General features: G+C 37.6%; 1 protein-coding gene across 4 annotated transcripts in view; it reads left to right on the top strand.

Moving 5' to 3' along the window:
• Positions 1 to 26,796, top strand: part of RABGAP1L (RAB GTPase activating protein 1 like) — a 274,563-nt gene that overhangs the window by 151,662 nt on the left and 96,105 nt on the right. For all 4 annotated transcript variants that reach the window (XM_075156905.1, XM_075156903.1, XM_075156906.1 and 1 more), the window contains 4 exons: positions 8,547 to 8,660; positions 19,639 to 19,713; positions 23,265 to 23,390; positions 24,755 to 24,898. In XM_075156905.1, coding sequence (XP_075013006.1) covers positions 8,547 to 8,660; positions 19,639 to 19,713; positions 23,265 to 23,390; positions 24,755 to 24,898 — 459 coding nt within the window. The remainder of the gene's footprint in view (positions 1 to 8,546; positions 8,661 to 19,638; positions 19,714 to 23,264; positions 23,391 to 24,754; positions 24,899 to 26,796) is intronic.

The following is a 26,796-nucleotide window of genomic DNA, read 5'->3' as shown; positions in this document are numbered from 1 at the left end:
GGTTCAAAAAAGTACATACTTCCAAATGACAGGGTGCCCTCACAGTAAAGAGAATGTAAAGGCAGTGTTGTCATAGCAAGAATTAAAATGAAAGCATCCAGGTTGTCAAATGATTGCTTGAATTATGTAGCTGTTGTCAGGGAGCTGGGAGGTAACTGAGTTGGTGTTTTTTTACTATTGTAAACATTACAGCTGACCATAGGTCTTGCTGAAATGTTTCTGTCTGGATTACTGGAAGAACTCCATTGTTTAAGAAAATGAGGGACAGACGTTTCCTTTTTGAAGAAATAGTCCGCGCACTTCAACAACTACGAGCTTAAGAAGCTTTTTAAAATCAATGTATTGGCAAGTCTTTATCTCTATAGTGCTTCAAGGCATTTCCTCCTTGTTAAAAATCAGCATCACTGAATCAGATAAGCTTCCTTGATATTACAGCATTTTCTCTTTTTATTAACATTTTGCCAGCAGCAAGCAGTACAGATGCTAAAGGTTAGGGTGTGCTAGGAGGCCCTACATAGCTATGAATTTTGTTATAATTCTTTCTTAGACCTGGAGTCACTCAGCTTGTAAAGGAAAAGTCAAGCAACTCTGGAAAGCAACACTTCCTTTAAAATCTTAAATGGACGAGTTACATTGATCGTGTCATCTTTTGATTGCCAAAAGTAGGTTTAATTTCAGAATTCATAAAAATGTGTTGAAGAAAGCACTGACTGGATGGACTTCTACTTGGTCAGTGACGCTGCAGGAAACTAATTTTTAAGACCTAGGTTTTTAGAAAAATTTGCTTTTTAAAGATTGGTGTTTTTAAGCAGTAACTGTATTTTTCTTTTTTATTCTTCTCGTAGTGAAGATTTCTAAGCACTTGCTTAAAATGGAAGTAAGTTTTGTAGCGCCATCAATTAAGGTAGATAAATAGGAGTTAAGGATTCAAATATGCCACCTTTTCCATTTTCTGTAAACGGTTTTACATGAGTTTTCCACAGCCATCTGATGTGGTGCAGTTAAGTGGTGTTAGAAGCAGGCCTTACCTTTCCAATTGCTTCTGGAAATTACTCAATGAGTTGGTGATAGAGTCAGAAATATTTAAATTTCAAATTACAGATTAATCACAAGAAATTTTTTCCAACCTTTACAAATGCAGTTGTCTCTAACGGAGGAGACATAATCAGAAACCTAATCTAAAAATTAGCAAACCAGAAGGAACTTGGACAAAATTAACTTGCTGCATGGATAAATCTGTGGGTTACCTTTTTACTTGTCTGTTAATGAAATAGTGCCTATACACATTTCAGAGAAAAAAGGTGAAATGATGACAAGTAAACTGGATAACATGCCTTTTACTTGGTCTAATGTATCTTCATGTCCTCTGGGAGAGGCCAACCTTCCTAAGTAATAGCTATTAAAAACGAGCAAACCTAACACAAAATCCAATGCTTAAAAAATTCTCTCCAACCTTTAACAAAAGAATGCTGGATATCATATCTGCTAAAGATCCGGTGACCCAAATAAAGCCCCAAACATAATAAAATGGAAATTGAAATACTGTGATACCTACAAACACGTGTGTGGCCCTTCAAGCCAACTATACATCATATGGGAAAAAAACCCCAAACCCCATCTGCTGGTGTACAGAGCGCCTTCTCTTTTGGGGGAGATCAGGGAGCTTTCAAGGTAAGTGTTTAAGAGTGACTCTGAATTCACAGCGTACCATGCCAATGGCAAAAAATTGAGCCTAGGGCATTCAAAAGTTGATCTCTCGCCCAGTAGCACAAAAAGCATTTTTCTTTTGACAACATCTTTCAGAAAGGATATGGCAGAGTGAGGAGAATAAATTATGTATCAGTAGCATACAAGAGAGGGAGGGTGTATAGAATAGGAGAGGGAGAAGGAAAACAAAACACGAAGATAGTAAAGGTCATGGATATTTTTTGTTTTTCAGAACAGCAGAGTGTATGCCGAATTGATCTTTTGTGTCTGATCTAGTTTTGCTGTGATTTTTTACAGAAAAATGTCATCTCATCTGTTGCTGATTGATGGCTCAACCCTGTTAAGATCTGAGCTGTTTCTGCCTTACCTCTGTGACTGCTACAATATCACTTTCTTTTTTTACAGCTACATACAGAATAATATTTACATCGGTATCTTTATTATTCTAGTACTACCTTTTTCTTCTTTAAGAATCTTGGAGTTGTCATTCTCTGTGATCCAAGTCTACCTTGTCCAGCAGGGATCTTTCAGCTACCTTGTAGCTGAAAACTATCAGCTATTCTGAGAGGGTTAAAAACCTCCTGCGGGGCAGTTGGTCAGTGTGTCCTCACCAGGGCTCCTCCTCTTCCCAAGTAGCTTTAAGATTGACTTAAGTGTTGAAAGAAATACGATGACAGCCTTTCAAAATGAGCATCGTTCCTCATTTCCTTGGCACTCATATGGGTGATCATATAAATAATAGAACAGTTCATAACAAGCTCTTGGCCAATCCAGTCCCAGTGGTACTGTATCTAAAAGGGTTAGGGTCCCAGCCCACAAGCTTTTTAACAATTAGAGAACTGGGTACTTAGAAGTGATTGGTAATTTTGCGTTCCTAGTCTAAAAAGGGGCATGTTGTAGACGCTTTTCTGAGGATCCTGTCCTGGCAATTCTCAAAATTTGAGGCATGAGCAGCTGCCCACTACCTTGTCAAACACAGCTTGAGAAGAATGGGAGGTAATTTGATAAAAGAAGATGTCTACTTCCTTGGGCAGAGCTGTATTAGTATTACGCTGATGAGAGAAGAGAGTCTGACACTAAATTTATATCCAGGCTTGACCTGCCAGAAGCCCAGGACTGCTCAGATTTGAACTATTGATTTGGCCCCTTGTCCAGTAGGAGGGTTGTTTCTTTCTGCTTGTAGAAAGGGGTTTTGCCCAAGCAGCAATAAATACAGCTGACAGTGAGCCAGAATTTGCAAAGTTCAGCTGACCAGTGTATTTACTGAACTAACCTAAATATTATGTTCACTTCAAATATCTTGATATATAACTGTTAAAAAAAAAGTCGCTAAAGAATAATCCCCTGCTTTTTTCTCAGTTCCTGTTTCTCTGTTAATTAGTACCCTTTGAGTATTATATGCTCTCAGCTGAATAAAAGCTGATGATGATTGAAAGAAAATCTATTTATAGAAAAGAGCTGAACTACAAGGTATGTATTACAAAAATGCTACAGAAGAACTTAGCATAAGCCAAACATCTTTTATTCAATGTTTTTAAAAGGAAGAACTATTGATTTTTTTTTTCCAAATACTTATTAGCAGGGAACCTGGGATTTTCTTGGATCACACATTCTACTTGGAGGGTTATAATGTGTATGGAAAATGACGAGAGGAAAGGGGTTGATGATGTGTATATATATGCTGGCATGATGTGATGTCAGGTTTCACTGAAAGCATGAGTTTGGGAGGACATCATTAATAACGAGGGGCAAAGCTACCTGCCAGTTACGCAGATCATTTCAAACACATACTGACTGACCTCATCTATTTTGTGTATTTTGTATTTGCTGCCTATTTGTGATTGTGTTTTAGAGAATTGAAAGTTATTATTCATATTCCCATGTGCGCATGTGTGGAACTGTACAGGACCACAAAGAACTTTAAGGAACAAAATAAGCAATATGCAAAAAATCTGTTCCTTCAGCAAAATGCTTAGGGTACTGAAACAATGTCATACTGTCTAATGCTGTGCACTTGGCAAGTCAATATTTAAATTTACAGCTTTTCAGGATTAAGAGGCGTGGATTTATTGAGGGTATCTCTAACTCCCGCTATCGGCAGGTGGTGTGTTTCCACATTGTATGTCTCTGGTTAAACAAGAGTGATGAACACCTGCGGCAGCCTGGGAGTTTTTGCTTTCCGTACAATGTGTAGAAAAGTTTCAGTATCTAACCCTGAAGGAGTATGACACACCAGATTTCCAGGGCACGGCATTTTTAGATGTTGAAAGCCCGTTTTGAATTTTTTTTTTTCTTCCTTTTCTTACTTTCCTTGGTACTCTGGATTCTGGCTATTTTTAACTAGTGAAGAGATGAAGCGCGGGTGGGACAATTTGATGCAAAATCAGCTGTTTGAACCTCACCAGAGATGCAGACCTTTTAAATGGGTCCAGTCAGGTGAACTTGTGCTGAGTCTCCAGCACGCATAAATCATATTGCTTTCGTATGCAAACATATGTGATAAAACCAAACTTGAAGGAGTTTAAGATTAGAGATAAGCCTTTGGAAGTTAAGTACAATATGAAAATTGCCTACTCATATGCATAATGATACATTCTTGATCACACACAGTTTTGTGGTTTTGGGTTGTCTTCTTCACAGGATCTCTGCCTTGTTGTTCCAGAAAGAATAATGCTTATCTAATGAGCAGCTTTTTTCTTCTCTTTTTTTCTTCCCCCTTTCTATTCTTCACTGTGTAACCCTGTGCCTTACTATATACCATTCAGATCAGGATTTGACGATGAAGTTATTATTTTCCTCTTTGACATTTCTGTAGGACTTATCACTACAGTATTTCAGTGCTTCAGATGTTAATTGATTTTCATAACACCCTACTGAGATGGGGAATTATTATTATCCACGGAAATGGAGCACAAAGAGATTGAGGTCAGAAGTACTGCTCAGTTTGAATGCCAGGTTTGAGACATCTGTGACCTGGTTTATTATTTTTTTAGTATTCACATAAAACTCTTCAATTCCTTTAATTGCAACTGTAAGTAATTCTGCATTTCTCCATATTGAGTCAACAGCCGTAACACAGGTAGCTATATAGTAAGGAAAACTCAGGTGACCAGTTGTGGAATTTTTTGCGCAAGTGATGTGCCTGGTTTCACGTAATTAATTTTGGGCCGAAGCGGGGAAAGGATCTGAGGCTTAATACAGCATTGAGATGTTACGCCCCAAGAGATTTTTCCTTCTTAACGCATTCTTCTGGCTCACACTATACTTATCCTCCAGTCCTGCAACAAAGGAAGCAAGGCTCTACCAGCAGAAGTCTCTTCTACTCCCTCACCGTAATTCATCACCAGAATGGGTGCATCAGGACAACAAATGGGCAGAGGTTCTTTCTGGAGTGTGCGTGAAATGTTCTTAATTAAAAAAAAAAATCCTGATGTCACGCATAAAGATTGCCCTATATTTCTTCATTTTGAGTGCCTATGTACCCTTAATTTTCTTTTAACATTTATTGAATAGAAACAGTTTTCTGTTCTCTTCTGTATTTCTATGTCAGTCTGCCTTCTGGCATCAAATGTCGGCCTTCAGCAGCATCTTAATAGTTTAAAATGGCAGCAGTGTCAAGGAGTTAGTATCCCAGTACAGTTGCTTCACAGTTGCAGAAGTTTAGCTGTTTTAAAAGTGAGACGACTCAAAGTAGAGAGCTTGTTCAGTAGGATGTCAGCTGTCATATAGTTGACACATGAAGATAATTCTTTTCCTCAGTAGAATATTGTTTCTCTGAGTTGGCAGCACTGAAATGGATGTTAGAAGCGAGAAAGATCATTAAAACTCTGAATGCTTTGATAGCCATCTCACCTTAGCTTTTTTTTGTAAGAAATTAACTAATCATGACTTTCAGAAGAATAAAAATCCTCTGAAAACCTGAATTAGGATAACGGTAAACTCATCTGCTGTGGTACTCCTGAGAACAGCGCTATCAACAAATTCTGTCTGGGAAAAGACGGAATCTTAACCAAAATAATTCTACACTGATCTTCACTCTAGACTCATTTCTTGTTTCTCTTAGATTGTGGGTTTATCGTATTTCAGATGGTGTTATCTTTTGAGAAGGAGTTAATTCTCCTGTCTTTCAACTTAAATTTTATTTTGGGTCCATTTAATTGCTTTCCTCTAGTTTTTTAGAAGCATCTGTTGTTAATAATGCTGAATGAAGACTCAGGCTTCTTTTAACTCAGTAAAAGTGTATTTGCGTTTGAGCCTTTAAACAAATATTTTTTGGTCCTACCTTGGACATCTACCTTGTCAACTTCTGTGTGCTCAATTATACGTTGTCCTCTCAGTTCAAGAAAAGACAGAAGTGAGGGAAGTCAAACACAATCTCCCTGCTTGACAGAAAAGCGATGTATGTGCTGGACGTGGTGGCCGTCCCGTAACTTTCTTTAAAATGCCTGGATCTTTTCAAATTTGTGCTGAAGAATTAAACGTAACAGATTTTTATAATGGACTCGGTAACTGTGCTGTACTGGTAGATCTTAAATGCTGTTTAAGGCATTTCCTCACAATGTAGCTAAATTGTCAGATCAATCTGGGAGGAAGATGGCAATTATTTAGCCTCTCTTGTGTTTGAAAGCCATGTAAATGAAAATACTCATTAAAGAAGTCTGATTAGAGAACTGCTTATTATTAAATATTTATTATTATTCTGTGTTTTGTTGCGTGTGATTTAGACTGTGCAGTTAGTTTAGTTAGTTTTTAGCATGATAGTTGCATGACGCTTGCATAACCTGAAAAACATGATGGTAACCTGGTGAAAGCACAAAAGTGTGTTTATTTTCCCCCCAGTTAGCGTAATAAAAACATCACCTTTTTTTGGAAGCTTTCCTTTTCTTAGCACATAACAATATGCCTGGTATTTTACAAAATACAGACCGTGGTGTTGTCGTGTACTAAAGATGTTATTGTCAAGCAAAGGGAAAGTAACAGTTGAAATCACTGAAAATTAGGACATTGTAAGTGGATAAATTAATGATGGCAAAGATTCAGAGAAGCTGTGAACTTCAGGGAGAGATCTGAGAGAGGAGGACGAGGAAGACTTCTGTGTGCGAGAACTGGAAGATTGTGCTAAGTGCAGAGAGGGATGTGGAGGGAAGATGAAGCCATAGTTTAATATGGAGGGTTGAGAGAATCAAAGGAAATGAGAAGACAGATGAGAGTAGAAGAAAATCAGATTTTTAATAAACCCCACATTTTTTTTTCCTTATCTGTGATACTCAACGGAGTGCTGTTAGAAAACATTTAAATTTCAAGTGATGTTTATGCTTGTTGCGACTACAGCTATTTTCTTAGCTGCCATTGAAGTGAATGGAGAAATACAATGATGGGTTTTCATCTCTGAGGTAGCCTGATAGAGCCCAGGGTGATGTCTTCGTGTGTATTGGTCATGGATGGGCCCAAAAGGAAACCGTGGTTGGGAATTGCTGTGGACTTCTGGCTAAGCCCCCGCAGGCAGCTGCATTATGGTATGGCAGAGCCTCACAGTAGAGGCTTTACGGGATTAGGAAACCACCTAAATTTGGGAGATTACCTGGTTGCTGACTCCAGCAGGTGTAAAGAAGCTTTTTTGTGGAGAGTCTTGAATTACAAATGCAATCAGAGGGTTTAGAAGCTCTTCTATAAGAGAGATATTTTGTTTTCAAGGTAAAAGCACTTATAAAGGATTTATTTTCTAAGTCGCAGGTGAGGATTCTGTTGGTTTTCCCTTCAGGATTACAAAGGTAATACAGAAAAGCACCATGTGATATTTACCAACCTAAAGGTACTATCTCACACTGAGGGTAACTGGAACCTGAAGATAATTGATTAACTGTTGTAGTTCCAGCTCTGACATTTTGATACCACTTTCTCATACACACAGTGGTATTTCTCAGGATTGCAACGATTTCCATCTTTATAGAAATGCAGTAATGTAAGCAATTGCTTCTTTATCTACAGAGCTAGGTATGTCTAGGGAACAACTCAGTTGCCTAAATGTGGGCATTTGAGGGAACAACTCAGTTGCCTAAATGTGGGCATTTGGTGTCATTTTAGCTGTCTTTGGATGTGCAGATCATCCACATGGAGCTTGCAGAGATGATGCAGCACTTACAGCAGACTTGTATCCTTCTGCAGTAGCAGCTACTTACCACGCAAGATTATCTGTGGGCTTCTAAAATGGCATTTGACACCAAGTTTAGGCACCTGGACTTGTCCCTGGTTGCTAGTCAATGTAAAAATGTAATTGAATTGGAGATGGTAGCAGGGAAGGGTGTGGGATTTATCTGAAAGTAAACATTTTCTGGCATTGCTTCTGGTTTTGTTTTTTAAAGACCACTTAATGGTAAACTTTGGACATTTCTAAGTAATAGTTCTAATTTGTAATTAACACTGTTTTTATGGTAGATTGATACACATTTTAAATTAATACCTCTGAGCTTGCAAGAGAACGACAGTCTAATTTTCTTTTCTTTTTTTTTTTCACTCCAAGAGAAATGCAGTAAGCATATGTTCTGTGGTAAAAATGCACCTACAATTAAATAACTAATCATTTCCTGTGAGTGTTAAAGTTGAACTGTAAGCCTGAAGGACAGAAAACATGCCACGTTGCTCTTGTTAAACTGTCAAATTATTACTGCATATGCAACCAGCGGATTTTCAGTTTCTTCTCAAAGCATTTTTAGAGGATGAGTCAGTAAAGCAGTTATCTAATGTACCCATGTTGACTGCACATAGAATTTTATATTCTGTTGTGTTTAATTACATTGTTACCAGGCTAATACTTCAGGATTTCTCTCTCTTTTTTACAGGATTCTGCTCAAGAGAGTGTCATTACACGAGATATTCATCGTACATTTCCAGCACATGATTATTTCAAAGATACAGAAGGAGACGGTCAGGAATCTCTATACAAAATCTGTAAGGTACAGTCAGTACTCTGCATTTTAAAGTGTGTTCCATATTTTGCTATGACTGTGTTTTGCCCTGCTAACCCTGTTCTGATCCAAGTCTCTAATCAGGAAGACTTTAAAGCTCTATGTGGATTGCATGTGGAGAGTCTAGTGTTTCTGCAGTACTGGATATCCTGAAGTACTTTTTATAACCTTGCATTTCGTACCTCCTAAGATGCACATGAGAAGAAGGAGGCTAGCTTTACTAATGGGCAGTTTGATATCAGAGGTCTGCTTCAGTAGAAGCGTGGTGCCGAACTTTTTTTGGTCTGCTGGTAGAGAAGTTTGCAGAGGTAGAGAAACCTTCAGAGCAAGCTCTGCTGTGAGGTTAAGCAAGAATGTCTCTAAACAATTATCTAGAGAACAAGGTAGCTGACCTTTCCACAAGCAATGTGTATGTATAGCTTTTCACTCATAGCTCTCAGGTCACCTCTGATCAAATAAAAATCTAATTTTTTCCAATTTGCACATAGGAAAGTTGAGCTTGTACAGACAGACTTCTGTTGCTCAGAAGAGATCCAGAAGGTAGAATATTGCAGCTAGATAGGGAGTTCTCTGGCCGCCAGTTGCCGATTTTATTGTGTTTCTGGCAGGCAGTTTGTTTCACATTTTTTTTCTACATGTAGAATAAATGATTGCCTTAGACAAAGCCATTTCCACTTCCCTTCCTTTTCCTTGTAACTCTGTTTCCACCTCCAGTTGATTAATAGACAGAAATGATGGAGTTGTCATAACAAGGAGAAAAGAGTGTCCTGCCTTTGGAGTATAATGATACACATTCCTGCTCTCCAGATAAATTCCATGGTGATACAGACTCCTATTCAAACAATAATTTGGACGACTGTTAAATATAGCTGCTTAGGTTACATATATTGAAGTTCATTGTCATGAGTAATTCACATTAAAAAAAAGGTAAAAAAGAAAAGAGCAGAGAGAACTTTGAACCAATTATATTGATTTCTCACTAATCTTGGAGGGCTTTAGATGGCTACAAGAAAACTGTTCCTGTGCCAGTCTTTGAAAAGAATAACTAGGACAATGGAGGTAATTGTGGGCTTGTCAGTTTGATATCAGTTAAGTGAAAAATGGTGGAATAGCATTCAGCTTATCAAGAATTAAATGTGAGAAGTATATTATAATGAATGCCTATGAGTTTACTGAAAATAGATCTTGCCAAGCTAATACAAAAAAAAATAAAAATACAGGTTTCATTGGTGAAGGTAATTTTATCGAAGTTCTGTAGATCGTGTAGTCTGCAATGCAAAAAATGTATCAATGCTGGACGAGTTAGAACATGAATAAGATATACATTAAAGAATTAAAAACTGGCTAGCTAGCAGGTTACTAAACATCAGCACTGAATAAATGTATTTCAAACACGGCATCATGAAGATCACTCGTTCATCTGATGTGCTCTGGTTAGTCACCTAAAAGAAAACAGAAAAATCATTTCTGGTAAAGATATCTTGATGACACAGAGAAGAAGGGAATGGTAAATAATGAGGTGTTAAAGGATGTATAGATAGATGAATCTTGTGTAGGAATAGAATGACTCGAGTAACTCAGTATTTTACAGCTGCTGCAGCTGCTTTTGATTACTGTGTCTAGAATTAAAGATGACTACTTCTACATTGGAAAGAATCTGTAGAAGTTCCATGAGGATGATGAAAGGATTTGGGAACATACTTCGGAAAGAAAAACTCTTTTTCATGAATGAGTATCTCGGTATTTGTTTAATAAAGAGAAGATAAAAGAATGAATGTGTCTGAACTAGAAGCGACTTAGAGGAATTATCTGTCTAGCAGGCAGCTTCACCAAGGCAGAGATCTCAGACCTTCCTGGGTTTTCTGGGGTAAAAGTGGAGAATTCTCCTCATCTTCCAAAGCTGGGTGCCTTCCCTGCTCTCAGGGCCTCTACTGCTCCTGCAGAGAAAGTTGCTGCAGATGTTGGACCTCTTTTCTTAAAGGATCTAGATCAGAGTGTCAGTGTGTGCATCAAGTTGAGGACTGCTTTTACTGTGAAGCATTTTGTATTTATCTACAGCTGAATGACCTCTGCCACTTTGCCACCTTCCTTTGATATGAACACATTCTGCATAGCATCTTTGCGGTCAGCTTTTAATTTACTGCTCCGAATAGCTTTGTCTCATCAGCAGTCTTTGTTACTGTGCTATTTTTATGTATTCTGTATGATTTATGAGTATTTTCAACAGCATTAGCCCTAGCATGTCTTTCTGTAAGGTTCTGTGAGTGACCTCGCCTTCATTCTGTGGGTGAGAGCTGACTGTTTATTCTTACCTTTTGCTTTCTATCCTTTAGTCAATTATTTGAGGATATTATAAGAGGACCTTCTATGGCAGCTTAGTTCCCTAAAAAGCCTTTGGGAAGGGATCTTGTTGAAGGTTTTCTAAAAATCCTAGTAGACTCTATCGACTGCCTCATTCTTTTATGTACTCATTGGTTCAGAGAAGGATTTGGGAAGCATTGCTTCCTGGTAGAACAGCCATATCCGATCTTCAGTATTGAATTATTCCTAAGTTTACTGATTTTATTCTTGACGGTTTCTACCTACTTGCCAGCATCAGACGCAACTGCTATGTAGATTTCTCGGTAGCAACTCATCCTTCAACCTTGCACTGTTTTCTTAAATGGCTATGGCTCTGTTCTACAGATGTCCTGTCTATGGCCGGGTCTTGACTGGACCTTGAGTTTATGATTGATGTGGTGAGTTTTAGAGAAATATTGTTAAAAGCTAATTAATTTGCTTATAAACTTGTCATTCCATTGGAAAAAAAAAATAATGATCTGTGTTGAAAGTAATATTGTGGCTGCTTTATATTACTAGAATAACTTTTAACAGAGGTGCTGTACACTTGTGCCCTTCTTCTAATATGAAAGCAAGATATTTGAAGAAAAGGATTATTGAATAAGGCTAGAAAAGGTCTGTCCTCAAGTGGGAGGGTAAAAAGCTGAAGAGCATTTTCTTCATTCCCCACTGAAATGAGAGATGATCTGAGCTGTCAGATAAAAAGGAAAACCATTAAAAGCTCACTGCCTCATTTTAACGGGTCTGTCAGTTTTAGTTCCGTCTCTTAATCTCTTCTTCAGAACAGTAGGAAATCAGGAAAGATGGAAACTTTCTCAGTTGCAGAACATTTATGTGACAAAGTATCTAAAAATAAACTGTAAGGCTGACAATGGTGATAAGGAATGAAAAGAGTTCCAGATTCTAGATTGCAGATTTCACTTGAGGACATCGCATAAGCTAGATTTGCACAGAGCAAACATCTTTGGGAAGATAGTTCTGTTTCTTGCATACTTTCTGTTTGAATACTATGCGAATTCTAGCTCTATTTAAAGAGCTCATTCTCTGCGTTACAATGCATAACAGAATAGTACTCTCAACTTACTTCCATGCGTGCATATGTAGTTAACAGCTCAATGCTCCAGGGAATCAAAGCTCTTGGCAGAAATAGTCCTCTCAACTGTCTGGAAGCTATGCAGTGCAGAATTTCATGTGAGATGTGTTTTCTCTAATTTTCGGGTTAAAGTAACTCCTATTCGACAACCACCCACTGTGGCTTTAATAGGAGAAAGGGGAATGTTGCAGGGAAGTCAATCAGATTAGCTAGGCGAGTGTTCTTACTGGGCAAACTGGAAAAATAGACACAACGCTTCCCTGTTTTTCTGAAAATGGTTGAATTACTTTTCAGAGATTCAAAGTTGGTCTTAGTGTTTTCCAGTAAACAAAAGGCATTATGGAAGGATATGAATCATTTGTATCATGACATATTTTGTTACTAATCTCCTTGGTTGATCAAATTTGTAGTTTTTTCCTAATCCCAGTCATACTTGCCTGAAGGTTTTATGCACAGGATCAGTGTGATAGCTGGTTTACTGTGAAACGAAACACTCCGTTTTAGTCGTCTTTCCAATGTCTGTCTGTTTGTTGGTACCTACATTAGCAGAGGGAATAATAAACTGTTTTTCTAGCAAAGCTAAGACTGAATGGGCTCCAATATGTTTTTTTTGGCTTTCTTTGCTGTATAATTGAAATGTGAAAATGTCTTTGAGTCGCTCTTCTGTGACCAGTAGCTTCTACACCGTGATAAGCTGCGAATGATGGATTACTCTTTGGCTCATCCTTCAGCATGGCAGAGCTGCTGCTTAGTGCTGTCCTTTAAGCTGATTGTCTAACGTTCATCCTTTTTTTACATTTTCATTTCCATTTCATTGCAGCATCTTTTTTCAGATGGTCACCTCTTCTCAGCATGCACGTATTCTTCCACATTTTTCAATCCTTAGTAGCTCCTCAGATCTACAAATGGGAAGTTTCAGTATTTGTCCACTTTGGTTTAATTATTTCTCAGAGTGCAGATCTCTTTCTTTCCTAGAGGAGTCTATTTGCCAATTTTAGAATAAACGTAGGAGCATAAACAGAATCAGTTAAGAATTATTTTTCATCTATTTTTAGTTGTTTATTTTCTTTGCTCCTGGGTCGAAAAGCAATTTTAGTAAATATTCTTGTCTTGTTTCGTGCAAAGGATTTTTAATGTTATCTTGTCTTTTCCATTTACATATTAATAAGGTTCCTTCTCTGTGCATCTGTGCTCAGCAAGAAAGCAGTAGTACTGTTCTTGCATATGGGGTTTCTGCTGAGACTGTACTAGTGAAAAGGTCAGGATTGTGAATCTTGAATGCTGGAAAGAGAGTAAAGGCTTTAGTACGTTCAGAGACCTGCCTGAATAAATGTGAAGATTTCTTCATTCTCTCGGCCCTTACAGCTCTGGAGGAGGCATATTGTATAATGTACACGTGCCTCGCCCTGATACTCCGTAAATGAGTAACTAATTTCTAAAAATACAGTTTTCAGTTAACACAGAAATTCCTTGTATAATGTGATACATCCTAAATGCTGCAGTCATAGCAATATTACTACTTTCAGACTGTTAGCCTTACAATACAAATTTAGGTACGGAGTTTTAAATTATACTGTCACTAAAATTATTCAGCGACCAAGCATGTCATAAAATACCTTGTTGCCTTAGCAGTCCACATCACAGTATGGATGTTTTCTTGAGACAGTCTGTTTTTCAGACCCTATGTAAGTCTTTTAACTCTACTAAAACAGACTTCAACACAGAGCTGTGTCTGTGTCAAACATTGCGTAGATTCCCTAGATCATTTCTATCACTTTGGTAGCGACACAAAGGTAAGTAACGAATCAGGCTTGTAATTCTCCCCCAAAAACTCGCATTCAATTCCTGTGACATTTTCCTTTTTCCTGAGACACAGACACTGGATATCTCGTATGGCTGTTAACAGGCATCGTGCCAGTGTGCCTGCCACTTTTTCAGAGAAGTGAGTGTTTCCTGAGCCAGAAAACATTATTACTGACAAGAGAGATACCGTTATTGCAGATGAGAGTTGGAGATCTATAAAGCCTCTGTCATACCTTTCCCTCTGCATTGCTGTGAAGTGTCTGTGGGGGAATGAAAGCTCTGGAAATGTAAGACCTTTGTATGAGGCAGACACTAGAGAAATATTTTTCATGAGCTCTCTTTAGTTTCCAGTGTAATTGTAATGTTTAATTCTAATGTCATTGAGTTACTATGGTAAAGGCAAATTGGCAATGTGATTATAAGTTGATATTTGCTAGTTAGTATTTTGCATTTTGTTGTTTTAAGTACATTTGAACCTTCAGCAAGTGTGAGCAATCATTTTCATGCTTATGAGGATGCAAAATGATGAAAAACATTTCATTCTGGAATTTGAGACGTTCTCTCTACTCTTCCTTTTTTAAAACTGCTGGGACTCATACACAGTAGTTGCAGAAATCCCAAATCTGAGGTTTTAAATTCAAATCAGCAACCTTTCCATTCATCTTTTAAATGCTACTTACTTGGAAATTGTTTGTCTACAGAAGATTCTGATCTTGGGAGATTTTCCTCCATTAATTATTTTAGAGAAGAATTTCTGTCCATCTCTGGATTCTTCATTCACTTTCCCAACATGCAGGCAGTTTTCTATCATTGACTTTATTTGAGGAGACTCTGTTGCTTCCAAAGTATTCACTTTCTAATGATGTTGTACCAATAACTGCATAGTAGTTCTTCTCTTCAGAAGACAGAAAACTATTAAAAAGACGTTTTAATTCTGTGAGATCTTCATTTAGTTAAAATGAATGAAAGTAGGCTTCAAGTCAGAATCTTCATTAAGTCCCATTCATGAGACAGAGAATATTTAAAATCTCAGTTAACTGGAGTATTGTGATTGGAGATTCCCCAAGAGCTTAAGAAAATAATAACTTTAAAAACTGCAGCGTTGTCGCAGGTTATCATGGGAAAAATCCCATTCTGTTGAAATTACAAAGTTACAATGACTGCAATGGCAATAGGGGATTTGGGATTTTGCTTTGTTTTCGTATTTCATGTGGAAGGACAAAGTTAATGCTCCTTAGTGCCTTAAAAGGGTGAATCTTAAATAATTAATCTTAGATCTTTTGTTAGTAGTACATTTATTAACATTTGACACTGTCCCGCATGACATCCTTGTCTCTAAATTGGAGAGCCTTGGATTTAACGATGGACCACTTGGTGGATAAGGAATTGGCTGGATGATCGCACTCAAAGAGTTGCGGTCAACAGCTCGGTGTCCAAGTGGAGACCAGTGACAAGTGACGTTTCTCAGGGGTCGGTATTGGGACCAGCGCTGTTTAACATCTTTGTTGGCGACATGGACAGTGCGATCGAGTGCACCCTCAGCAAGTTTGCCAACGACACCAAGCTGTGTGGTGCGGTCGACATGCCTGAGGGACAGGATGCCATCCAGAGGGACCTTGCCAGGCTTGAGAGGTGGGCCCGTGTGAACCTCATGAGGTTCAACAAGGCCAAGTGCAAGGTCCTGCACATGGGTCAGGGCAATCCCAAGCACAAATACAGGCTGGATGGAGAATGGATTGAGAGTAGCCCTGAGGAGAAGGACTTGGGGGTGTTGGTTGATGAGAAGCTCAAGATGACCCGTCAATGTGCACTTGCAGCCAACCATATCCTGGGCTGCATCAAAAGAAGCATGGCCAGCAGGTCAAGGGAGGTGATTCTCCCCCTCTACTCCGCTTTTGTGAGACCCCACCTGGAGTACTGCATTCAGCTTTGGGGCTCCCAACATAAGAAGGACATGGACCTGTTGGGGTGAGTCCAGAGGAGGACCACGAAGATGGACAGAGGGCTGGAGCACCTCTCCTATGAAGACAGGCTGAGAGAGTTGGGGTTGTTCAGCCTGGAGAAGAGAAGGCTCTGGGGAGACCTTATAGCAGCCTTCCAGTACCTGAAGGGGGCCTACAAGAAAGCTGGAGAGGGACTTTTTACCAGGGCATGTAGTGATAGGACAAAGGGTAATGGCTTTAAACTGAAAAAGAGTAGATTTAGATTGGATATCAGGAAGAAATTCTTCGCTGTGAGGGTGGTGAGGCACTGGAACAGGTTGCCCAGAGAAGTTGTGAATGCCCCACCCCTGGAAGTGTTCAATCCCAGGCTGGATGGGGCTTTGAGCAACCTGGTCTAGTGGAAGGTGTCCCTGCCCATGGCAGGGGGGTTGGAACTAGATGATCTTTAAGGTCCCTTCCAAACCAAACTATTCTATGGTTCTATGATAATGCAATATTATGGTGGTATCTGTAGGCAGCATTCTTATTTTTGAGGCTATTTTGGTTAATTACTTCATATTTCAGCAATATCAAGTCCCATAGGTTACTTAAAGCTAAAAAAGTGTAATTGGAAATGTAATATGCATAAAGCTTTAAAAATCTCTTTGCTTTGGGCAAATACAATGAAATCATGTAGATTTTAGAGACTTCATTACAAAATAAATCTTTAGTTGCCAGGATTATGATGTTTTGACTTAACAGCAGAATCTTTCTCGGTTTGATCTAATTCTCATACAGAACTGATACCTAAGTATCTGATAACAGCTGCTTGTGAAGATCAGATTTTGGGGAAGGACCTAGTGGAAATTAATTTCAAAAAGCAAGCAGATCAAGCAGTTAATATATTTTTTTGTAGTTGTTGATTGCTTCAAAGATTGGTTAATGATGACATCCTTTTACTGGGGCTCTCAGACATTTTTCTCTTATATATCCTATATATATCTGTGTCCACTAATTAATTTGAATATTTTTTTTAACCAAATTATCCAGGACTTATTGATTTGTAGTTCTGTGCATCACCTGTTTTTACAAATGTTTCAAATTTGTCATCTATTCTTCTGATTTAATCAGCCAGTTAATGGTTTACCAGTTTACTCCCCCCCCCCCCCCCCAAGGTTTTTGGGTGAATACTGTCTGTTCTTAATAAATTTTTAGTATTTTTATTCCTTTTAATTTATCATCTCTTCTGATACTCAATTGGAGACAGATCCTTCAACACATCCTGGAAATGGTTCCAGCAGGATGACAACCCCTGTGATTCTTCTGTAATAAAACAGACACAAGGAAAGTTCATGTGGATTTTCTGCTATAGTTTAAATACAACCTTTCTACCTTGATCATATATTTTCCAAGTAGAGGCTTTGCCTTCCTGCTCTGGATGTGTTTGAAATGGATTTAGTATTAGTTTTAATGTGTTTAGGAAGTTGCTTATGAGAACATTTCTTGGTCTTCCTTCATATTTTTATATTTAACATGCAGAGTGAGGATTTTTTTGTACCCTCCCTGTTTTCCCTCTTTTGCCATAATTCTGACTTCTTTCACAATCTCAGAAGGAGTATCTTTTTATTTCTGATAACTTTCTTTACTTTTTGATCTGTCAGTTTTGGAGGCAGTTTGTTTGTTCCAGTGTGTTGGTTTCTCAATAGTTATTTTAAAATTTGTTTGGATTAATTTATTGCTATTTTCAGCAAATTATTAGCTATTTTGCTACTAATGCTTCTCACAAGAGAGAACCCCCACATGTTGATAATTTGCTATTAATTTTTCAGCCTGGATTTCTCTTTAAGTAAAGTAAAAGTGTTGTTATATAGCATGAAGAAATCATAAATCAAATTTATTTGTAATTCTGCATATCTGCTTCTAAGCGGAGCTGGCCTTTCAAAAGCAGAAATAATACAGCTTCTATGAATGCTGCAGAAATAAAATATTAGGCATCCATAAACTGATAGATTTTGGGAACAAATAGATACAGACTCATGATGATGACGATGATTAACCAGTGGATGGTTCTAATTAGTCATATATATACAGTATTAATTTAAGTGTTGAAAGTAATTTCTGTTAATTCAGTGCTTAGTAGCTAAAGAGTAATTTTAAATTAACTTTTTCCAAGAGAGCATCCTTTTTTTCCAATTCAAAGTTTTGTATCTGCTATTGTACACTTCTGGAGTTATTTTTTATATTTTACTTTGTGGCTAGATCAGGTTTAAACTAGTAAGAGGATTGTAATGGTTCATTAACTTTTTTTCCAATAATTTATGTGACTAGTCGTCTTGTATTTGCTTGACCACTGAAACTGAGGAATGGATTGGGATCATTTTCACTCAGATTCTAACTAATCCCATCTAACACACTTTAAAAGAATGATGAGCAATATGGACAAATGGCAAAGAGCTGTAAGTCACAGTTCAGTTTTTCACAAAGCTACCAATGTATTAGGAAATGTATGGATGAGTTGTTTATAAATGGTGACCTTCAAAGGAATACTCAGGTTATATTCTTTACAGCAATCTTTTCTTCTGGAATCATTACAGAATTCCTTATAAATACTTCTTTCTTAGTTTTTGCCCATCAGAATGAAAAAGGAAAGGTGGTTTAAAGACTTTAAATATGTTTTGGCCTCCATTTCAACATTTCTGGCAGAAATTATTTGCAATTATGTTAATACCGTTGATTGGAAAGGAGTCACATCTCTTTTTGAGTCACAGTTCCTACCTTTTGAAGAGGCAGCTTAGCCACCTATGAAGCATCGTACGATAGACCCAGGTGGGTTTGGTTCCCCAGCATACCTGACGTTGCTTATTCACAGTGTCTCTGTGCTTCCATTCAGTGAATTTGCAATCCTGATTTCATTCAAAACTTAAAAAAACAGAAGATAAGCATGGTGTTCCAGTTCGAAACGTTCTCATCTGTAAACAATCTTGGAGGCGGTGTGGGGGCAAAGCGGATTTTCTGATTCATGTGGCTTGTTCCTCTCCGTAGCTCTGACCTTGTGCTTTTGTTTTCCCTGGCTGTAACCTTAGTACCTTGCTTATTCTCTCAGGATGTCTCTCTCTCCGATGTCAATCCTGCTGCTGCTGCTTAAACTTTCTCAAATTCTTAACATCCTCTGACATGTCTTTAAAACCAGTATCTGTCTTCTTGTCTCGGAAAAGTAAGGGGGAAGGAAAGGTTGGTTATTTTAGTTTTGTTTTTTTAAGAGTAGGAAAAAAGTAGTATGTCAGTCATACCGTAGGAAAATGAGTCTTGCTCATTCTTCAGCATAACAAGGACATGGAAAAACTGTTTCTGATGAAATTTTCAGGCTAGAGTAGGTCTTGGTGGTTTTCTGACAACCAACCTCAGGCCCTATACTTTCATGATGTCAGAAGCTGTTTTTCCAAAAACAAACAAGCACTCTCCCTGCAACACACGCTAACCTGGTATTTATATCATATTTATTATATCGTTAAAGTTATATCATTAATGACCTCAGCAGAATTATTCTTGATTTAGGTGAAGGGAAATTGCATCCAACTCTTTTCATGCTGTTCAAAAAATAAAAACAAAAATTTACAAATACAACATCTATGGAAGACTGAGGGTGATGATGTTTTCTTAAGTGCCTAAGCAAGAATGGTTACAATTTCACTCCCTTTATAATTTTAGCCTGCATAGTATTACATATTCTGAATAGCTCATTGATTATTACACATTTTGATAATGCCTGCATGCATTTCAGATATATGTTGACTTTTATTTTTTCTAGGCATACTCTGTCTATGATGAAGACATTGGCTATTGCCAGGGACAGTCTTTCCTTGCAGCTGTGCTTCTACTTCATGTGAGTTAATTGCAAAATGAAAGCTTTGATATTTGAAACCAAAGCAGCTTTAAAATCAGTAGTACTGTAACATGCTATTTGACGATATTTACTGTTGTTTATTTGTCTGTATTCATTTTCCTCTTGTTGCTTTTTGGCAAATAGTGACGAATGGCTTCTATCTTTATGAATGTAGATTTCCTTTATCTAGGAGAAATCTATTAAATTGTCAAGTACTTCTGTGTCAAAAACCTGAAACTGATTTGTTACATATTAATATTTTCTTTTAATGTAGTTGTCACGTAGGTGAACTCCCTTTGTGTTTATGGGGAATTTAACTTTGAGAGATATTCTCAGAGTGGCTAACCAGAACAAGCAGTCTCATTAATTTTCAGTGAGACTTTTTCTCCTAGGGAGATTTTATAATATCTTTTGAGTGAAAGCTGAATTTTAACCTTGATATTTTAGCCTGTAACCAAAAACTGTACAAACTTTGATCTGTTGCTTCCTATATATACACATGCGTGTATGTATAGAGAGAGATAGATAAATATACAATTTTTATATTTGCAAGATGCTTTAACTTTGATATATCGGTGGAAAAGCAGCAGATTCAAGTAGTATGGGTATTGTAAAGAATATCTGAATAAACCACCCAAAACCCCAACAACAGCTCTTACTCAGGCTCTTGCCTGCTTTTTTCTGTCAGGCCTTAATTAATAAATTATTAATCATGGTTGAAATACATTTCAGATTGTGGTTTTGAGTCAGCTGTTGGTGGTATATATGTTACACATGCACTTCCTAAGGCATCTAGAACTCAAATTCAGATTAATTTAAGTTGTAATTCCTAATGAGATCTATGACTCCTTAAAGACTTAAGGAGCGTGATACCCAGTGACAGTGTTACAGAGAAGCTTTAGAGTCTTTAAGGACAAACCTGAAATTAGTCACATTATTGCAATCCCGCATATACTGCAAATTAGCTTATCTAACAGTTAATTTGCAATTAACTTTTTATCCAAAGAAGGATTTTTAAGTTCCACTGGAAGAAGAAGCCATTTTCAATACCAGAGCTGTTTAGAAATGAGGGGGTGTCACATTCCTAGCAGTTGACTAATACTTCAGCTCCTCTCACTTGGTTGTATGCTGTCATTACTGTAGAGAATCACCTCTGTTTCTAATGTTTCTGGAGTTAGAAGAAATTGCCTTGTACACAGGGAATACTAAATGGCAATTACACTCATTTTAATATGCCCTTTATAACATTTGCTTTCATAATAGGATATTAAACTGAAATAATCAGAGAGAGGGGGGAAGGGAAGCAGTCTCAATGAGCTCATGTAAGTTGGGAGCTTCCCAGGATGTCCTCAAACTCTTGTTTTTCTCAAATTCTCCAACCAATCTGTATGCTGTGAATGCTTGTAAGACCCTCTCTAACTCTTCTATCTTTGCATGGATTTCTAGACCCCTTCCTTTCCCTTTTTTTCTGGGGCAGGATATCCTTTCTCTTCAGGGTAGATACGTTTCAGGGATGGTTGGGTAGCCTGAACCTCCATCCTGGCTTTTTGTGATTTTGCTGCTTTGATGAAATTCCCATCAAAGGTGAGCAGGTAACTTCTAATCACAGGGGGACAGTGTTGCCAACTCTAATAGTTTTACTCAAAGCGTCACAGTATTTGATGTTTTTTTCTTATTGTCTACCTCTTGGAGTCATTGCTATGTGAAAAACTAAAATTTGATTCTAAAAAACGGTAAATTTCTGGCTTTTGTGATTCCAAAGAAAAGATAATAAAGGGCAAATATCTAAATGCTAAAAATCAGAATGGAAGTGCCAAAAACATGTGTTTTGTTTAAAACAAATAAGAAATGAAAACTTGATTTGTGATTTTGAATTCGTGGGGTTGGTAATACTGGAGAACCTCCATGCACTGCGAGCGAGGACTTGGTCGCCTTTGCCTGTAAACGACTTTGGCCTAGTACTCACCTCTGTTCCCTCTCCCTGTCGCGGGGGAGGAATAATTGTCAACGCACGTGTGTCTGAGTGAGCATGCAAGGTAGGTGTGCTTGTGCATGAACATCTGTCATTTTATTAGAAATAATTGTTACCTTACAAAAAAAAGAGAAATTTGCATTCCTCTTATTATAGAGCAGATTCAAGGCTTTTGGTCAGGATAAAACTATTTCTTCCCTTTACTTTGTCTGCAGCTTTTATGCGCTGTCAGTGGGGATCATTCCGTCCAGATAAAATTATGATAAGGAGCTTTCTGATTCCTAAGAGCTTGTCCTAGGCAAATCTAGCCTGGACAGGTAGCTAGCAGCTGATCTGGCAGTTCTTTATGCTAACGAGTTACTTTCATATACGCTGTCTGAAAATGAAAATGAAAGTGTCTGCCCGTGGCCCTGGAGACAGGCCATAATCATAGGCTGAACCATAAAAGATGAAACTCTGGAGGTAAATATCAAGAGACTAAAGTTCTCTTTGAAGAAAATACTGAGCTTTCATCTATTGCTGATATTTGATAAGGGGTTGGCAAGAGGCTGAATGAGTGAATATACTAAAAGGTCAAGAGTTGTCATTCTTGATACTCAATAATTGTTTTCGTTTGTTACAATCTGGTGCCTGCAAAAGAAAGGTTGTTTTTAAATGTGATTGAAAACCCGATTTGGGGTCTGCAGTGGCTCTGCTTGTGCTTGTCTTATTGTTGTGTCACCTGAAGGCATGGGCGAGGTGGGGGAGATCTCTTATCAGTGGGAGTTTCATAGCACAGGGCTTCCCGCAAATTTGACGTTCAGTGGACTCAAGCCAAGAAATGTAACTTCAGAGTGGCTCACACGGCTTGTCCTTTAGTACCGCCCTCTAAAACTCTGTTGGATGAGAAATTTTGGTCAAAATGAAACAGAGATTGTGGAGATAGGGGTTCTGAAAAAGTCATGATGTTCATAGATGGGATCAGCCCTCCTGAGCTCACAAGTAGGTTCTGAAGGCAAAATTTGTTATTTCCTTATTCATTGTGGAAAACCTGACTTCAGAGGGTTTGATGTCCTGGGGTTTGGATGAAAGTAGATAAGCATTGTTCTCACTAAGGGTTGGTTATACCCTAGTTCTCCTGAATTTTTATCTTTTAACCAATTTTCTCTCAGTAGGAATCACTATTATAAGTTGTTGTCTTTTTGTTTTCTTTCTTTCTTTCTTTTTTTTTTTTTTTTTTTAAATTGTTGTTCTGTAGCTGAGAGTTGTGTACTGGTTGTTCTCATATCTATTTGGCAGAAAGAATACTGATGACAGTTGTGCTGCTGTAGGGATGTATACTTGCATGAACCTATGATACAATCCCACGTTTTCTTCAAAGAAGGTCTTGCAGAGCCAAATCAAGGTGCTCGTCAAGGAGAATAGTCCCCTTGAGATTTTAGTTGTGTAATTCTACTTTCAGAGTGCTTTGCTGAAAATTTCAATATATCTCTGGTTCTGAATTCATCATGCATAAAGTATTTAAGTGTGTGTATTTGTGTAAGGAATTTCCAGCCTCAGCTCAGTTTTTAAAATTATGTTTGTGTATTTTTCCAAACAGATGCCGGAGGAGCAGGCATTCTGTGTATTTGTGAAAATAATGTATGACTATGGCTTGAGGGACCTCTACAGAAATAACTTTGAAGATCTCCATTGCAAATTTTTCCAGCTGGAGAAGTTAATGCAGGTGGGCCCAGGGTAACAAATTCTTTACTTTCATAAATGGAAATACTGGCATGAAGAAGAGATTAATGCTTTGCTTCCATAAGCTACTGGACAATAAAAACCCTCTCCTTTTAGAGGTGGGGTAGAACCAAAGCAGGGAAGTTTAATATCTGGATCCAAACATCGTGAGTCAGATTTATTTCTCATTTCTTTTGTCTTTCATATACCAATCTTGCTGCTAATCCGAGCAGAGTAGGTATCTGGTTTTTTTCTCTCTCTCTGTTTGCTTGCTCTCTCTCTTCCCGATTTTGTGATGTTGCTTAGAGAGAACGTCTCTGTTCTGTTAAGGCCAGAATATCTTTTGGACTGCCACCATCAGTGTCCTACTTTCTATGAGTTATGTTGATGATTAAGAGGTCAGGCAAATCAGGACATCCTGATGCTTATGAAATACGAATCAAGTGTAGGTCATTTTGTAGATTTTACTGTGTTTTCAATATGTTGCTCTTTTTTCAGATGGAATTATTTCATAGTCAGAGCAATTTAACTTAAATAAACGGCTGCAAGTTTACACGTTGTTGTTCTGACTAATAAGCAATTACTAACAATCCATTAAGCTTTGACCTGCGCTTCTATTAGCATATTGAAAGCTAGCTGCTGGAGTCAGTTACCATAGATGACCTCTGTGAGATATGTTAAAACCAAACAAAACAGACCACAGTTAATTTAATGATCTTTTTTTTTCAGATGTCAAATTGCACGTATTTCCTACTTGATGAAGTAGAATTGGATACTAATTAATTTGATACTTAACGTTGGCATATGGTCTTCTCAATATTTAAATATCTTAACAAAGATTTTTGCTTTATTAACTGAATATGAATATATCATCAGTGTACAGTAGGATTATCAGTGCTTATTTTGTGTTGCTAATATATGCTCCTAGTTAGAGAAATTGTCTGATGGAGTTGTGGGCTTTGTTGCTTTCCAGCTCTGCAAGGTGATCTCCTTGTTCTAGTATCCATTGGTTTTTATAGCAGAAGCGTTTATAGCAAGACACAGCAAAGGAATAACTTAAAAATATACACTATGCATGACATAGATTTCACAACGGCTCTGCCTTTCGACTTGAAGATTTTGTAATTTCTCGGTATAATCTCAGTACATTATTTGATACTGTGATAGAAACCACAGTGGATATCTTACTAAAAACTGTAACCATGGGCACTGAAATTTTGAAGAAACATATTTCCATTGCTCACAAAAGCCAGGATTTCACTTTGTTGTGTTTTTCAGTGTTTAGCAACCTGGTACTTACTGGCAGTGTAGATAAAGAACTCGAATTAATGAGTAATACTGAAGCATTTATTTTTTCCTTTACTCTAGGAGCAGTTACCAGACTTGTATAGCCATTTCTCAGACCTCAATTTGGAAGCTCATATGTATGCATCCCAGTGGTTCCTCACTCTTTTTACTGCCAAGTTTCCACTCTGCATGGTCTTCCACATCATTGACTTACTACTTTGTGAGGTAAATTGAATCAGAAAGCCCTTCCTCCACTCCACGAATGTTTCTTTTTTTTGTTTTTTTTGTTGGAGTCATTTACTGTTTAATTTCAAAATGCATGTAACTAAATTATGTAGAAACCGTGGTTATATTGAAGAGAAGATGTTCAGTGAAACGCTGGTTTGGTTTTAAAATTAGAATTGTGGATTGCCTCATTCTTTGCTAAGGGATCTAATTAAGAATATCTGACGCACACATCTGTTCTTCATTTAATTTGTTAAATAATTTATTCAAAGTTAGGAATTCTAATTTCTTGAAGATACCTAGTAGTAAAACTGTAGCAGTCTTTTAGTGGGAAAGCTCTCCACGTTGTCTGATTCAGAGTGCCCAAAGACAGGAAGGGTATTGCATGATGGCCTGATACTAAACAAATAGTGAGGACTGCCAAACAGCACAACTGAATGAAGCTCTTTCCTTTTGTTTTTTACCCTACTATTCCAGCTAAGGAACGCGTTACTCCAGATATGAAATAGTATGTTTCTGTACTGTAGATATATCTGCACTTCCTTTAAAAAACCAGACAGAATAGATGGATAGTCTGGAATGTTTATTTTAGTAAAATACTAGTACTTCCTTTTGTCACCGGGAAGTCGGGGCATCTGTGGAATGAAACCTGTTTTTGAACCTGCCACTGATCTCCTCTCTGATTTAAATGGGTTACAAACATAAAAAAAAAAAAAAAAAAAAAAATTGAGAATTTTAAATGCAAAGGGCTTCGTGAGTATGACACACTACTGACTCTAGTTCATTCTGTTAATTTTTATTGTGAACTATTTTACTTGCGAATTTTCAGGCTTGCTTCACATGCCTTGATAGCATTCATTGTCAAACAAATATTGTCCGCCACTCATAACTCAGTATTTTTTCCCTTAAGAGTATCGCTTCTTCTGCATGTTGGTGCTCAGTTATCAAAAAGAGGTAGGTTAATACCGCCAGCTATCCAAGTGGGTGCGGAAGGTAGTAATGGCGCAAGTGATTCCACATTTCCATATAAATATCTGAGCTCTGTTTCTTTCACGTCTTGATTATTTTAAGTAAGCAAACAGAAAAAGCAGAAAGGTTGCTAGTTTTCCTGCTCTTTGTCCTCTTCTTTGGTCGTGTAGTAGATGAACACAATCCCTTAATCACTTTTGAACTGTTAGTGAGTTAATTTTCAGAATGAGCTTCTGTTGTGGATTTGATAGTTCTTTGTCAGTTCAGTTTATTACTTCGTTCTGATCTTGATGTAGAGCTGCACTCAGAAATGACCATTTTAAGAGATTGTTTGTCAAGAAGTACAGAACATCATTTCATAGTGGTGATTATTGTGATAGCAGCAGAGTTACATCCTGTCTGAATCTCCTGCGCTTTTTATTATATTAAGCTTGATGATAAAATATGCTGAATAAGTCTTTTAGTCATGGTTAATATAGATTTAATATTTAGAATGAAAAAAGAAACAACTCTTAAAACATTTGCATTCATCTCGCATCTGGCAGTGTTTATCTCAGCATGTCTGAAGGAATTACTCTGGGAAAGAAGGTGAAAGAATCCAAGGAGAAAGTGAGAGAGTGCAACACTAGAGACGACTAGAGAAAGGGAAACTTGTTAGCGTTTGTGGAAGGTGATCACATAAAGCTAAAGGAGCCTCTTTTACAACAGCTAAAAATAAACCAGAAATGGTAAGAAAATTGATTTCAAGTGAGAAGACACATACAGACATCTTGAGAAGCAGTGGGGCAGTGCATAGACGACATACTGAGGGAACGCTGTAGACTATCAAAAAACTGCTCCTAAGATTCATGAGTCAACCAGTCTGAAGTAACAGGCACTTCTGAGAATTTGTGGGAGGAGCGCAAATTAAAATCATACTAAAATAAACA

The sequence above is a fragment of the Calonectris borealis genome, chromosome 8 (assembly GCF_964195595.1).
Source record: "Calonectris borealis chromosome 8, bCalBor7.hap1.2, whole genome shotgun sequence".
NCBI classification, from domain to species: Eukaryota; Metazoa; Chordata; class Aves; order Procellariiformes; family Procellariidae; genus Calonectris; species Calonectris borealis.
This window is presented reverse-complemented; position numbering and strand designations above follow the sequence as displayed.